The sequence below is a fragment of the Carassius carassius genome, chromosome 15 (genome assembly GCF_963082965.1).
Source record: "Carassius carassius chromosome 15, fCarCar2.1, whole genome shotgun sequence".
Taxonomy (NCBI): Eukaryota; Metazoa; Chordata; class Actinopteri; order Cypriniformes; family Cyprinidae; genus Carassius; species Carassius carassius.
In genome coordinates this window covers 29,158,217-29,175,137 of record NC_081769.1, presented here as the reverse complement: position 1 = coordinate 29,175,137, position 16,921 = coordinate 29,158,217, and the positions used below count along the sequence as shown (strand labels likewise).

General features: G+C 36.5%; 1 protein-coding gene and 1 pseudogene across 5 annotated transcripts in view; one reads left to right on the top strand and one right to left on the bottom strand.

Annotated features, from left to right (window-relative positions):
* Positions 1–10,844, top strand: part of LOC132157948 (WASH complex subunit 5-like) — a 12,282-nt pseudogene extending 1,438 nt beyond the window's left edge.
* A 3,725-nt stretch (positions 10,845–14,569) lies between these two features.
* adam22 (ADAM metallopeptidase domain 22) overlaps positions 14,570–16,921 on the bottom strand; it is a 52,161-nt gene continuing 49,809 nt past the window's right edge. For 4 of the 5 annotated variants that reach the window (XM_059568337.1, XM_059568340.1, XM_059568339.1 and 1 more), the window contains 2 exons: positions 16,632–16,755; positions 14,570–15,522 (listed from right to left, as the gene is read on the bottom strand). In XM_059568337.1, coding sequence (XP_059424320.1) covers positions 15,502–15,522; positions 16,632–16,755 — 145 coding nt within the window. In that variant the 3' untranslated portion in view covers positions 14,570–15,501. The remainder of the gene's footprint in view (positions 15,523–16,631; positions 16,756–16,921) is intronic. The other variant, XM_059568338.1, reaches the window with a different exon arrangement.

The following is a 16,921-nucleotide window of genomic DNA, read 5'->3' as shown; positions in this document are numbered from 1 at the left end:
AAAGTCTCAAATCCAAAGAGATATTCTTTATAAAAGTTAAGACTCATTTTAACAAAATGCCTTGCATAACGCCGCCCAAATGATCACGCAAAGAAATAAGGAGTAACTTTTATTCTCACTGTTGTATTGTGCAGATGCTATGTGTTTCCAAATATGGTAAGGGCCATAGTATTTCCATCACATGCTTCAGGTATTCGGCCAATCACAGCACACTGGATAGCTGGCCAATCAGAGCACACTGTGCTTTCAGAACAATGAGTTATGTAAAAATCAACACTTTTCAGAATGGTGGGGTAGAGAGGAGCAACAATAATGTACAGTATGTGGAGAATATATATATTTGTATTTTTTTAGACCTTACACTGCATAAACAGAACACACTGCATTACACCAAATACACAAAATAATGTTATTATTTTTAGCATCGTCATATGACCCCTTTAAAATAAAATATTATTTCTATAACTTAATGCATAATTTTTCCAGTTGTTTTTTTAATGCATAAACAGCAATTTCTACCTGATAAAATTTTTTAGAACTTGGCACAAGAGATTTATATTCGTAATTAAAAATTCCAAGAATTTGTATGATTTTTATACATTTTAATGCATTTCTGAGGTCTAGAAATCAAACTTGTGAAATGATGCTTCCTTAAATATTCTTGTTTTCAAATACCATTGGATTGCTGGTTCTTAAATAAAAATGACATTTGTTGAGGGGGTGAATTAAAATAGTTTTAAGTCATCTTGAGGGCCACTTGGAAGTTTGCAGAAGCCCCCTTATCTGGACCCCTTGTTAAGGAACACTTGGTCCAGATGTTTTGATTATTGAATTCATTTTGAAGGAATGCATCAAAACGCTTTTTGGAGTAATTTTTTTTTTAAGCTTATGATCTAAACAACAAGAGACTGTGTCAGATCAAGGACCAAGTCATCAACGACTCCAAATACAATCCCAAAATTCTGTTTCAGCTGCTGCTGGACATGGCCCAGTTTGAGTTCATACTCAAAGAGGTAAATCTAAAAAATAATAATCATTCTCAATCTAAAATTGATACCTTGGTAAGTTTTTTTTTTTTTATTACTTTTAAATAATACTTCTAATGCGTAACCGTTCTCACAGTTGTTTTCAACATGAATAATAATAAGAAATAGTTCTTAAGCAGCAAATCAAAATGATTTCTGAAGGATCATGTAACTGATGACTGGAGTAATGATGCTGAAAATTCAGATTTGCATCACAGGAATGCATTTTATTTTTATTTTTTTTACCAATATTACTATTTACTATTTCTTTAGTCATCAAATAAATGCAGCCTTGGTGAGCATTATAGACTCCTTTGAAAAACAAAAGTTTGAATTTGTTACTGGGCCCCTCGTTATTCATTTCTCTCGGTTTGTGCAATTCTCAGATGTTCGAGCAGATGTTGGCAGAGAAGCAGCTGAAGTGGGAGAGCTATAAGAAAGAGGGGTCGGAGAGGATGATGGAGCTGGCCGAGGTGTTTTCTGGGGTCAAACCTCTCACCAGGGTGGAGAAAAACGGTAAAATGCTTTTGCGGTGCCACAACATGCAGGAGGTAAACTCTAGACATCATTATCAGCGTGATGATGAGTTCCTTTGTTTGATCAGAGAATCTTGAGGCCTGGTTCAGAGAGATCTCCAAACAGATCGAGTCCCTGAACTACGAGGACTCGACCGCAGCCGGCAGGAAGACCGTGCAGCTCATTCAGTCTCTCGTGGAGGTACGAACACATCTGAACGTGTGCTGTGACGTGACTCTCCACACTGATTTCACATGAAATGGTTTCTCTGGAAAGGTCCAAGAGTTTCACCAGCTGGAGTCCAACCTGCAGGTGAGTCAGTTCCTGGCGGACACACGCAAGTTCCTGCATCAGATGATCCGCACCATCAATATCAAAGAGGAAGTGCTCATCATGATGCAGATAGTGGGAGATCTGTCCTACGCCTGGCAGATCATTGACAGGTGATGGCCATACACTGGTGAGGCATCGAAAATTTTTAGGTTGAACTTCCCAATTCAAATGTGTTTCCCACAGCTTCACATCAATAATGCAAGAGAGCATCAGAGCAAACCCCTCCATGGTGACCAAACTTAGAGCAGTCAGAATGGCCTGTTTATATATGTGTGGCCCTGGACAACAAAACCAGTCACGAGGGGCAGTTTTTAGAAATTGAGATTTGGCCGAGATACAACTATTTGAAAATCTATAATCTGAGGGTGCAGAAAAAAATCAAAATATTGAGAAAATTGTCTTTAAAGTTGTCAAAATGAAGTTCTTAGAATTGCATATTACTAATCAAAAATTACGTTTTAATATATTTACGCTAGGTAATTTACAAAATATCTTCATGGAACATGAACTTTCAAATTCTAATGAATTTTGGCATAAAAGAAAAATCGATCATTTTGACCCATACAATGTATTTTTGGCTATTGCTCCGAATATACCTATGTGACTTAAGACTGGTTTTGTGCTCCAGGGTCACATATGGCACTAGGAACAGATCCACCTCTGAATTGTGAAATAAAACAAGAGCTTTATGAATATGAACAGCTTGCATCTGCGCTGGATCTGCCTCTCCTACGAATCAACCAGGTCAACAGTCCAGATCTGCTGAGCGTGTCTCAGTTTTACTCTGGGGAGCTGGTGGCTTATGTTAGAGAGGTTTGGAGAACAGTTTTGTTTTGTGATTGGTAGGGCTGCTCCGATCACGATCGGCCGATCGTTATGCTCATCTCGTCAGTAAAGCCGGTTCTCAAATCAGCGGTAAATTCCCTCTGGTGCGTGATTTCACATAGAGCAGCTGTTACTACACAGAGCCTTTGTTAACTGAGAAGCTGCGCAAATCCACGTTCATTTTCAGCGTTTATTTGCGCATGTTCTCAGTTAACAACGGCTCTGTGTAGTTACAGCTGCTCTATGTCTATGTCTGTGTTTTTCACCTTTTCTTCTCCGGACAAGCCTTTTTCCAGATGCCCCAAAAAATCGAAAAGGGGCTTCATCGGAGAATATGACTTTGCCCCAGTCCTCAGCAGTCCATTCACTATACTTTCTGCAGAAGATCAATCTGTCCCTGATGTTTTTTTTTGGAGAGAAGTGGCTTCTTTGCTGCCCTTCTTGACCCCAGGCCATCTTCTCAACAACATTCTCACCTGAGTTAACAAGACGATTACTGAAATGATCTCAGCAGGTCCTTTAATGACAGCAATGAAATGCAGTGGAAAGGTTTTTTTGGGATTAAGTTCATTTTCATGGCAAAGAAGGACTATGCAATTCATCTGATCACTCTTCATAACATTCTGGAGTATATGCAAATTGCTATTATAAAAACTTAAGCAGCAACTTTTCCAATTTCCAATATTTATGTCATTCTCAAAACTTTTGGCCACGACTGTATGTATAACATTTATTTTTTTTATTCTATGTATTTCTTTATTTTATGATGTTTATATATATATATATATATATATATATATATATATATATATATATATATATATATATATATATATATAATATTTTTAATTCTTTTACTCAATATAATATTTATTTGACTCTATATATTAAGGTATACAAAATCAGTCTGTTTGTGTTCTGTATTTTAAATGAAACTTAGTATTCAGGCCTCAAGTCAACACGTTGTTCTTGCATAGATTAATTTTGTGTAAATAGTAATAATAGAGTAACTCCCTGACCTTCTTCATCTGACAGGTGGCTAAACTCACTCATGCCATCTCAGTCTTCACTGAAGGGATTCTGATGATGAAGACCACACTTGTCGGCATCATCAAGGTACCAAACAGATTCTCTGATGAGGTTTTTGTATTCCTTCTGACAATACTGTATTTGAGATGATGTTTCAACTAACCTTATTACAGGGTTTATGGAATATGAAACATTATTTATGCCATGAGAGCTGTCTGTTTCAGGTGGATCCGAAGCAGCTTCTGGAGGACGGGATCAGGAAAGAGCTCGTCAAACGTGTGGTCTACGCTCTGCACAAAGGCCTCATCTTTAACCCCAAAGCCAAAGTGAGCAAACCACCGCCTTGTACTTCTATTCTGTAAGATCTGAGTTTGTTTAGAGGTTGATTTCTGATGTCTGTCTCAGCCCAGTTAACTGATGCCAAAGCTGAAGGAAATGGCTGCCACCATGGATGGGTTTTACCGCTCGTTTGAATACATTCATACGTGAGCATCTACGGCCTGAAGATCTGGCAGGAGGAAGTGTCTTGTATCATCAACTACAACGTAGAGCAGGAGTGCAACAGTTTCCTCAGAACCAAGGTCTTGTCTTATTGACAGTAGTATCTTATTGATTTGAACCTCTATTGATTTTACTGCTAGTGTTGATTTAAAGAGGTTCTTTTCAGATCCAAGACTGGCAAAGCATCTATCTGTCCACCCACATTCCCATTCCCAAGTATCCGTCTGTTGATGAATCGGCCACGTTTATTGGACGTCTCTGCAGGGAGATCCTGAGGATCACAGATCCAAAGTTAGTCTCAAACACTCGAAGCTTTGATGGTCGAGAGCTAAAAGCCTGGAGGAATGCCATGTTGCTCGTCTTTGTTTTGTTTCAGAAGCACGTGTTACATTGATCAGCTGAACACCTGGTATGATATGAGGACGCATCAGGAAGTGACCAACAGCCGACTCTTCTCAGAGATTCAGGACACGCTGGACACCTTCGGTCTGAACGGACTCGACTGACTCTTGTGCTTCATGATCGTCAAAGAGCTGCAGGTCAACCTTTATATAAGAATGATTTATGATCAGATACACATTTTTTTTTACAATTAAGAACCTTAACAAAACAGTCAAAATGCTTAAAAATGTCAGATTTTAAGGTGTATTGCATAATTCAGTAAAGAATTGTAAGAATCATAATTTTATAAAACAAAATCTAAATTAAAATAGTATATTTATTAAATATTAAATATTTACACCTCTAGTGAATACCACACAACCCTCCTCTTCACAATAAATAATAAAAAAAAAGGTTATTAATAATAATTCAGTTAGTTGTAGTATTTTTAGTATGTTAGTTTTAAAATTTTAAACTGTAACAAAAGAATAAAATCTAACTGCATCCTGCAACTGATATATTCACTGTTCTCAGTGGATATATTGCATAATTTAGTAAAGAACTGAATAAATGTCACGTAAATTATAAAAAAAAGGTTATTAATAACAATAATACAGTTAGTTGTAGTATTATTAGTATGTTAGTTTTAATAATAATAAAAAATAATAATATATTAAAACTGTAATGATTTAGTAAAGAACTGTGTAAATGTCATGTAAATTATAAATAAAATAAAAATAAAAAATGATTAATAATAACCACAACAACAATGGTACAATTAGAAGTAGTATTATTATTAATATTAATAATAGTATTAGTACACTGAATCAATTATAAACTGTAACAAAATAATCAAAATTAAGTTGAATTGCATACAAATGTCAGATTTCAGGTATAGTGCATGATTTAGTGAAGAACATTGATTAATTCTTAAAAAAAAAAAAATTCCCATTAAGAAATATTAATAATAATCTGTCTCTTCTGTTTCTTCATTGCAGAATTTTCTGACAGTCTTTCAGAGGAACATCCTGAAGGACAAAGCTGTGGTTGACGTCTTTAAAGCTCTGCTGACGGCTGTCAATCCTGTCAAAGGGATTGTGGGTAAGGGTGTTTGAAAGCCTACTTTAAATCTGACACTTATTTCCACAAGAATATCCTTGATATATTTGTGTTTCCGCATTAATATTCAGCAAATGCAAGCAAAGTCTACATCAACGCTGTGGCCAAAACCCAGAAGATCTGGCCAGCGTATCTGGAAGCCATCATGAAGGTGCTGCTTTCTTTTCATCTATGGATTCATCTTTTTCAGCATCACTATTCCAGATCAATCAATGATCCTTTGACAGGTGGGTCAGATGCAGATCTTGAGGTAGCAGATAGCTAACGAACTGAACTACTCCTGCAAATTTGATTCGAAACACCTCGCTGCGGCGCTGGATAACCTGAACAAGTGGGTTGGGAATGATGTTCCCCCTTATTTATTTCTTAGCACTTGGGTTGGTTTTAGCTTCTCCCTCAGACATCTTCCAGTGTTTGTGTGCTCATTTCCAGGTCTCTGCTGTCTGATATCGAAGCTCATTACTAGGATCCATCGCTGCCATATCCCAAAGAGGACAACACTCTGCTCTACGAGATCACCGCGTATCTGGACGCCGCTGGAATCCACAACCCACTTAACAAAGTGAGTCGTGTGCATGTGAACTCTTTAGTTGACATCACATCAGAGGTTGTTTTATTAGATGTTGTCCAATTTTTTGGCCCAAATTTCAGTGCATCCTATGTGACATGATACAGTCGGTTGATATGAACCAGTTTTTGTTGTTTTATTGAAATCGCTCCTTTCAGATCTACATCACGACGAAGTGTCTGCCTTACTTTCCCATCGTGAACTTCCTGTTCCTCATCTCTCAGCTGCCAAAACTGCAGTACAACAAAAGCCAAGGTCTGTGACTGACTTTCTACACCACCATTCATTCACATGCTTGGCATTAGTAAGATAATTTTTAATGCTCACCAAGGCTTTTTTTGATCAGAAATAATATTACAGTTGAAAATAACTGTTTTCCATTTTAATATATTTTCAAGTGGAATTTATTCCGTTGATGCAAAGCTGAATTTTCAGCATTGTTACTCCTGTCTTAAGTGTCACGATTCTTCAGAAATCATTGTAATATTTACAGTAGGTGGACATCTAGAATGGGTATTACTGCCGCGTGTACCACCGCCGTGGGGCTGCGGCGTTAACTTCAAGTCAGTCGCGTGTTAAAATCAATGGTGCAAAGGTGGTGCAAAGGGATGAATTACAATCTGAAAGTAATTATAAAATGAGATAAAAGGAGGAAGTAAAACAACAATAACATTATGATATAACATTGTAAAATCCTTAAAAACCATTAGAACATTAAGTAAGTTCATTTTGTAAAACATGGGATAGTCTTAGGCTACAGTCTACTCATCAAAAATGTAAAGAAAGACCTTTACTCTTAAGGCTCTTATGCATGCTATTGTTATGAAACCATATATATACACTCTGCGCGCTCAGCCTGCCTCCCGCGATGCTCAGCTGTGGACGATTTCAGAATGTTTGATATAGGCACTAGGCTACCACTTTTAATGCTCCGATGCAAAGTAAACCACAATTTCTTTTGAATAATATAACACAATTCATATTATATAAATAATACTGCACACTATTTAAATGTGTCAAATCTTAAATATGCTGTAGAGAAAATATAAGCTCAGGCTCAGGCACAGGCTTGACATTTATCCTGCTTGAATTTGTTCTAAGAAACACACATCTACATTTTCCCCGACTGCAGTCAAATGTAACATATCAGTGAGGCAAAACTGATGTCTATTTGCGAAAATGTGCTTTGATGCACTTGTTTGATAACTTGTGGTTAAAGCACCACTCATCGGTCAAAAGCTGCAAATGCACTTTACAGACGCCGCAGCGGTAAAAGGGGCGCTTTGGATGGCCACCTGCTGTACTGATATTTACATTTATTTTTATTATCAGTGTTGAAACCATTTTGATGCTTAATATTTTTGTGGAAACCATGATTTATTTTCAGTAGTCTATGAGTATAAAGTAAAAAAAAAAAAACATTTATTTGAAATAGAAATCTTTTTTAATGTCTTTACTGTCACTTTGGATCAATTTAATACATTCTTGATTAAAAGTACATTTATATTTATGCATTTAGCCGACACTTTTATCCAAAGTGACATTTTACCAGTATGTAGTAGTTTATTAAAGGGATACTCCACCGTGTTTTCATATTAAACTATGTTTTTCCCTTAACTAAGATGAGTTGATACATACCTCTCTCGTCTCAGTGCGTGCACTCAATCGCTTTGGCGCGCGGTGACACTTTGAAAGCACTTAGCTTAGCCCATTCATTCAATATGGGTAGTGGTGGAAATTATGATTCTTTCTAGAGATTCGTTCATTTTCAGTTCGTTCACCAAAATTATTCGTTCAGAATCGTTCACTGATTCGTTCAGTGACCATTTCTTCGTATTACACAAAATAAGCCCGCAGGTGGCAAAAAAAGACTGTAATATGTGTTATGTCTTAAGTCAACGAACGTATTCACTTGTTACAAAAACTGATCTGGCTTTATTAAAATGTGTGTATAATCGCATTCAATATATAAAGTCTAATTAAGTTGTTCAGATGAACAAAGCACAAGGTTTTCTTGCCTAATTAGCATTTTAATTGTTTGATCAGACAGTTTGTACATTATATATTCACATTCATAAATCGGGGATTAAACGTAGAGTTGCTATCAAAACAAGTATGTGCACTGCGCTTTGCATTTTGCGAGATTGACATGCTAAATGGCAGACTAACCCGGTTTACTCTCATTCATTTTGTTCACGAACGAGATAAGCTATGTACCAGTTCATTTCATTCACGAACGACATGTGTATCAGTTCAGTCATTTCATCCACGAACGAGATGTACTAAATCATTCAACTCATTCACGAACGACATGGGTACCAGTTCAGTCATTAAGTTCACGAACGATAAGATCTCTAGATCTAGTTCAGACCCATAAGGAACTCGTTCATTGAAGGGCGTATTCGTTCACTACATTCAACAAATCACATACTCTGTCACATCTCATACGCGAAGGCTATTGGCTCGAGGTTGAGTAATTCTTTGACAGGATGAAATGGTTGTTACCCGGTTCACTGAGCTGCGCATGCGCCGCTTATAGCGCCGCGCTGCTGTGGAGGGAGGAACTTCACTGAACGAGAAATATGAGTCAGTGGATTACGTGAACGAGAACGATTCGTTCACCTAAAAGATTCGTTCAAAAAGAACGATTCGTTCACGAACGACACATCACTAAATATGGGCCAAGCAGAGAAGCTACCAAACACCACCACGTTTTCCCTATTTAAATACAGTTATTCACGTAGTGTAACTCGACCTAGGACGGTAACACAAAACAAAACGTTGTGCTTTTCTAAGCGTGTAAAATGGATAACTATATTGTATGGCGGAATACCATGGCAAGTGCTTGTAAGCACTTCGTCTTGGCGCAGTAATATCTTCACTAGAGGGAGCGGGGGCCGGTGAGAGGATTTTTCACGAGTGAAGATGTTACTGCGCCAAGACGAAGTGCTTACAAGCACTTGCCATGGTATTCCGCCATACAATATAGTTATCCATTTTACACGCTTAGAAAAGCGCAACATTTTGTTTTGTGTTACCGTCCTAGGTCGAGTTACACTACGCGAGTGACTGTATTTAAATAGGGGAAACGTGGAGGTTTGGTAGCTTCTCTGCTTGGCCCATATTGAATGAATAGGCTAAGCTAGGTGCTTTCAAAGTGTCACCACGGGCCAAAGCGATTGAGTGCACGCACTGAGACGAGAGAGGTATGTATCAACTCGTCTTAGGTAAGGGAAAAACATAGTTTAATATGAAAACACGGTGGAGTATCCCTTTAAAAGTAGTAGTAGTTTATTCAAAAATCATGTGGTCCTGCTCGTGTGGGTTGGTGTTTTCACAGGGATGACGTGCAGGAAGGCTGCAGATCCGCTGGACTGGGCTCCTCTGGTGTTGGGTCTCCTGACGCTGCTCAAACAGTTTCACTCCAGATACACCGAACACTTCCTGGCTCTGATCGGACAGTTTATTCGCTCCGTAATGGAGCAGTGCACCAGGTATGTGATGGATGAGGAACAAAAACGTAAAGGACTTAAGAAAAAAAATAGTTTTAGGACTAATAGTTTTTAGGACTCTTTTACAGTTATGGAATAAAAAGATGAAATTATAAAAAGTATATAATATTTATAAAATATAATGATAAATTATAATATTTATAAAATCAGTTTTATCTGCATGAAGGCTGTACAAGTACTACATTGCTGTGTAGATAAGCTTTACTATAAAAATGTTAATGAATTAACTAATGACTAATTAAATTTATTATAAAATATTAAACTATGAAATAAAAAAAATTGCATTGTTGTGTAAAATATTTAGAATATAACATAAAAACTAAGAAAGTTATATAGAGTCAAATAATATAAAATGTAATAAATATGAATATGTAAAGAGAATAAATATAAATATATTGAGCAAAATAATACTGTCTATATTCCCGGATTTGTAATAGAAGCTTTTTGATAATATACACAAAAGTAGCACAACAAATACTACATTGATGTTTTTTGTATTACAGTAAAAAACATTATTGCATCATGGTGTTAAATATTCTTAATTGTCATAAAAATAATAATGCAAAAAAAAAAGCTGATATGATTTTTTTCTTTATGATAGTGACAGAAGTGTTTGACTGTGTCTCTGTTCCTCACAGTCAGAAGATTCCAGATATGCCTTTAGATGTAGTCGGAGCATTCATGTTTCTGGAGCACTATGTGCGTTACACTAAACTACCCAGAAAGGTAGGATATATATATACAGAGGTTTTGCATAATTATTTCAAAAACACGATTATTCTACTACATGAAAAGATTTTTGTTTTCAGGTGGCAGAGGCTCATGTGCCAAGTTTCGTTTTCGATGAATTCAGGACTGTACTGTAAATGTGCCTGTGTGGAAATGTCAAATCATATTTGATATCATTTGCCTTTCTCTTAAAAGCATAATGAAATTATCATTTTTAACATTTCAATTTTAAAACATGATCATTTTTTGTAGCTGTTATTGACCAGATATCTCTCTGCTGGTGTAATAAATGCCATACGTGTATTTTTTGATACATTTTTAGGACATTTACACACTTTTGAAGAATTAATCTCTAACTCACAACCTCTCAAGTTGTTTATAAAGTGTTGGCAACAGTAATAAGAGAAAAATTTTTTTTGGATGTGGTTCATTGGTTTAACTGTACACTGTGGCTCATCCAATCAGAATTAAGAGTGAGGATTATTCTGAACCTGTACAGGAGAACTTTTTTGCACAAAACACATGACACAAGATTTGAATGAAAGTTTTACTTTTGTCTTAAATATATTACAATACTGAATGGATACTGTATGAAAAAAAAGAGCATTTATCATTTGAATTGTCAGTCTATGTACAGCACACAATGAACAAAAACAGCCATGAAGAATCTATGATTTCCAACACTGTGTACACGGTCAAATGAGAACACAAGAGAAACAACAGAGAGTGAGGCAGCGGCTGCCTGCGCAGAAGGAGTGAAAAAGATGAAATTGCAGCTGAAAAAAAACAAAACAAAACAAAACAAAAAACTCACTTCCAGTTAACACTGTCCTGGATTTCAGTTTCTGTGTGTGTGTGTGTGTGTGTGTGATAAATTGCTATAGCAGCTTATTTCCAACATAGAATAAAAATAAACAAACATTAAAAAAAAAATTCTTGCAATTCTGGGTAAAAAAAAAAAATTGTGAGAATTGGTAGATGAACAGCAGCTATTAGCTTAATTTTTTTCCTCACAATTTTGAGGAAAAAAGGCTGAATTGTGTGACAAACTCAGAATTGTTAGGAAAAAAGTCGCACTGACCTTTTTATTTTTAATTCTGCAGCAGGGGAAAACGAATTTGGAATTGTGAGAATTCTGAGTTTATCTTGCAATTCCTACTCATTTCCTCGCAAAATTACCATTTTTATTCTGTATCGCGGAACAAAATTAATGTTAACATGAACTTTATTGCAAGAAAGTCAGAATTCTGAGTTTATATCTCGCAATTCCACATTTCCCGTCACAATTCTGAGGAAAAAAAGGATGAATTGCGTGAAAACTCGAATTGTGTGGAAAAACACACAAGAATTGTGTTTTCTTTTTTTTTTTTTTTGTTAGAGAGAAAAACAAATTACTTTCATTATTATCTATCCTGTGGTGAAAACATGCTTCCATAGCTATCAATATGGGCGTGGCTGTGTGCAAAATATGAACTTTCTTAAATACATTCATAGGTGTTTTGGTTGTGTCCTTCAATCATGAGTTGCCGATTAATATGACCGGCATCAGACTTGTTTATTCCAGTATGAGTGTGCATTTGTTTCGGACAGGTCAGGGTCACAGTGAGCAGAGAGTATTGCTTCAGATGGTCAGTTATTATAAACGAAAATAAACTATACTGATTTAATGTTCATGTTCTTGGTGTGAGTTCAGTCTCCTGATGTGTTTAAACTGCAAATACAAACACAGAAACAGGGCAAGTGTCCCACGTGATGTACAAAGGCGACATGTTAATGAAATAAAAACCGCAGTTTGCACAAAAACCTATTGCGCTAATAATCATTCTATAGCACTTAATTGTTGTTGGGGTTAAATATGTACAAGTAGTAATACTGGGAAGGAGGGAAAGACTATACAAAGTTACCTTAAAAATACCTCATATGCACCATGGCGATGTTACGGGACAGTATTCGTGGATTACAGGCAGAGTGCAAAAATCAGTGCCGACGCACAGCAGACTATGTACAGATGAAAACTGCCATTACTAATACAATACTGACCAGAAGTAGGCAATCTATCAAGGCCGGATGGTCACATGACCAGAGGGATACTGTAGCGTGAAGAGTGCCATGCTGTAAACAAACGTCTACCAACATCAGAAAACTGTGATTATGGATTCATAACGGCGAGTCTACATACAGTACATGTTATTCAGGGAGAATGTGTTTTAAAGAAACTCAACATGTATTCCCCCCTAAACCTCATAATTTATCAAGAAAATATGTTTAGCATTACATTCACACATCTCCGGGGTTTTAGTCTCTCGCGTAAACCATGACAGCTATTATTACCTCCGTGATTCTGATTTCCATATCAATTTTTACCATTCGTGTTCATTTTATCCGCCTTATTTTTCCACTGAAAATACATTAAACATTTACATCTGAAAAAAATATAAACAATGCAGAGGTAAGCTCTACACACTTGTGTGGATAGATGATAGACAAATCTGTGCTTGTTGTTTTCATGAATGCTGCATGAATCACAAAAATCCAAGTACCCGAAACAATCAGCTAGAATCACATTCCTTATGCTTACGAGAAAATTATAAATAACGTGAGATGATGAGGAGGAGGAGGAGGAGGAGGAGGAGGAGGAAATGAAAGAATTACATTCGGCTGTGAGTATGAGGGAAAAACTCATTAGAAACACCAACAGAGAACTAAGGCCTCGTGCATGTTATGATTCAGAAGCTCATTTCATTTTTTTTTTTTCTCCTGTTATAGTAGCACTTTACAACTAATCGACTATGTGTATCAGATAACTTACGCAGACACTAGCACAGATTTCTAAAGTCGCCATGAAACATAAAAGACTTCATTATCTTATCTTCATGTGTGAAATTCGTCCAAGCAGATTTAATTTTTTGATCTCAAGATCAAGAAAGCAAAAAAATAAAACAAAAAAGTATACTAATTATAAAAACAAAAGTATACTAATTAAAACTTTTTAGCCTAATTCTGACTTTATCAGAGTTCTGCGAAAAAGTCAAGATTGTAGATAAATCAAAATTACCCTTTCAGTTTTTAAAATTCAGAAACAATAAAAGCTTTAAATGAAAAATTGTTCTTCTCTAGGGTGATGCATGTTGGACTTCTATCATTTAGTTCACTTAAGCTCTGCTCTTTTCTCACAATTTTCTTTCGCCAAAAGCATCAAATGGGTGGAGCTAGACCTAATCCAGCTCCACCTCTCAAAACCTAATGGGTGGAGCTTGACCTAGTGTTTAGAGATAGGGTTATGGTTAGGTAATAGCTGGTCATATATATATATATATATATATATTTAAAGTAATGGCTTTAAATCTCCACACATTACATCCAGAGAGGGGGAGCAAGACGCCATGATCCACCCATTGGCTCTACATTCAGATCTGCCTCCATCCAATCAACTACCAACAAATACAACCAAGTCCCTGTCCTTTTTTTTTTTTTTGGTTACATCACATGTAGGAAAAAAATATCTGTGGCTATTTCCTAGCCTGGGAAAACCCAGACTACTTCCGGCGAATTTCAATTCTCTCTACAGAATAGTCTGGCAAAGAGGACTATCAAGCTCGTTTCTGTGCCGCCGAAATCGCGGCACCAATCAGAAATGTTGAGGCGGGGTTTACACGATGACGACAGCGCAGCGACGGTAAAGCAGATTTTGTACATTACAAAGATGGATGCTGCAGAGGAACATTCGTTCGAAACTGCTATCGCGTCTGTTTTAAGTGATTTAAACTTTAACTTTGCGTTAAAACCCGAGCAAAGAACAACACTTGAAGCCTTCATATCTAAAAAAGATGTTATCGCATACACGATACTCTGCATACGTCATCTCCTTCATCGCTCTGATTGGTTTTAGGTCTATCTAATTGCGCCCAGAGGCATTTGAACGAGGTCCGTCGGTGACGCCCCTTTAGAAACGAGACGTCTAATAGGCTTTGCCAGACCCTAACTCAGTTTTCTCAACTGAAAAGGGTCTGGTTTTAACCAGGCTAGCTATTTTCACTTCAGTCGTGACTTTAAAATGGAAAATCTTTACTCAATCTAAAGCAGAAATGTGTATCGTTGTTTGCGATGTGCTGTTACGATCTGACGCATAATTCATGAAATGGTGCCTCTGTGTAGCTTGCACTAGTCTTGAAACAAAGTCTGTGAATTTAGGGATATGATCACAGGACAGACACTTTAAAACAAAAAAAAGTTCCACCACGCTCTCCACTACCAAACTTCAAAAACCGAAAAATACTACACCCTCACATTTCACTCTGAATTATATGACATATGTACAAAGTTCTCTGAGAAGATATGAATGTATGAATGGGAGCATATGATGTTCTGGTGAAGTGGACATGGGATTGAATCTTAACGGCCTACGAAGCTGTCCTTCAATACATGCGGCACCCTTGAGTGAAAGATCTTAAAACATTTGTACATCGTTACACTACAAGGAATCGATAAACATGTTTTCTCATGCATACAGCAGTAGGTTCTACAGTGACAGCGTGCGTTCAAAACAATAGTTAACTTCCTGCTCCTGCATGAGCTTCTTGCACCCGGGCATCAAGGGCACCAATCACAAGACAGCATGTGTTTGGGGGCGTGGTTTAACAAGGGCACGAGTAGCTGCTGTTGTCTCTGTATCGGCTGTCATTCTGGGAATGTCTCGTGATGAAATTGTGTTCCTGAGTCCTTTTTGTGAATGACAGCAGGAATGGGATACTGATACCGCCCTTCTCCACATCCAAGGTAAGACAGCTCCATGCCACAAATGTTATCGGAGATCGGAGGAGACCATGCCCAACTCTTACATTCACTCATTGTTTCGTTGTTTCTCCATTTGAATTCCTTACTTTATTACTTATTTCATTATCTCATTCATACAAAAGCAGAGAAATCCTTACGGAGTTTTGCAGACCAGTTTCGAGGAGTTATTTTATATTGACGTTTCCCACAGCTGAAACAGATCATGCACAGACAAAATTAATACAACTTGCTAATAAATATGACTTAATATGACTTAATAAATGAGTTATTAAAAAAAAAATACAGTAACAGTGGATTAAAAGTCTTCAGCAAAATTAGATGTTCTTGAGTAAATATTTAAGAATTTCTTTCAAGAAAATTTCCAATAATTGCACCTATGAAACATTTTTATAAACTTCTTAAAATGTATTTTTTTTACTTCCAAATGTTTTGTGAATATGACCCCAGGCTTGTGGGTATCTGAATGAATAATAGCAATTAGAAAACAAAGCTTTTCGAAGCTCTGAATCAACTGAACCAATTTCATTTTTTCCCAAAGTGCTCGAAACATCATAGGATGGCAGCCAGCACCTGCTGGTCAAAATCGTGTAAATGCAACAAACACTGATGACACCTTTTTTAAAACAATTGCATGTTTTGATAAAACGGTAATCTATTAAATGCAATCTTCAAATTAAATTAAATACCCTAAAAATTGAAGGTTCTGTAAAAAATGGTATTGTATTAATCTGTAGTCCCTGTTTTGTGTTCTTATGCAGGGTTTGACAAATAAGTCAATTAGAGGAAATTAAGTTTGATTTTCCTTTTTGTATTACACACACATTTATTATACACAAGAATAAAAATGCATTAAATTAATAAAAAATACCTACATACTAAAACTAATCAGAGATGAGTTAAAAAAAACATAAGCCATTTTAGTATATATATATATATATATATATATATATATATATATATATATATATATATATATATATTTTTTTTTTTTATCAATCAGCATTTATTTTAATTCAAATAATACATTTTTAACTATAATAACCCTGACGCCATCTAGTGGCAAACCATTGGAATTTTGAAAGTTTGATACAAGTTCTGAACCACTGATTAAAAAACAAATTTTCTTGAAGAAGTGTTTTGAAAGCTCTCCTCATTAGTGAATGGATAATCTTAAGTAAAAGAAAAATGTAGTGTAATTACCCCTTGAAAAACAAAAGAGCTAAATCTTTGTTTTGAGGAAACTGTCTTGAATCATGTTCTCCTGACAGTAAAATGATCCTGACATATGGTAAGTCTTACCCTGGCACTCTGTCTGTTGGCTTTCCTCTCCTCATCTGGAAGCGGAGGCATGGGGTAGGGGTATCTCCGGCTGGAGGCGATGGAGCCAGTTGAAGAAGTGGGTGATTTGGCAGGTGACAGTGTCCTGAGAGAGCAGAGAGATTTGACATTAGTACTGTAGTGCGTGAACCGGATACTAGCGTTAACAAACATGGAGCTGTCACCTTTGACCCCTTGATGAGGTCAGAGGGAGTGTTTCCACGGCAAGCCATCATCCAAAATCACTAACTTCATCAGTCCTTGCCACAAAA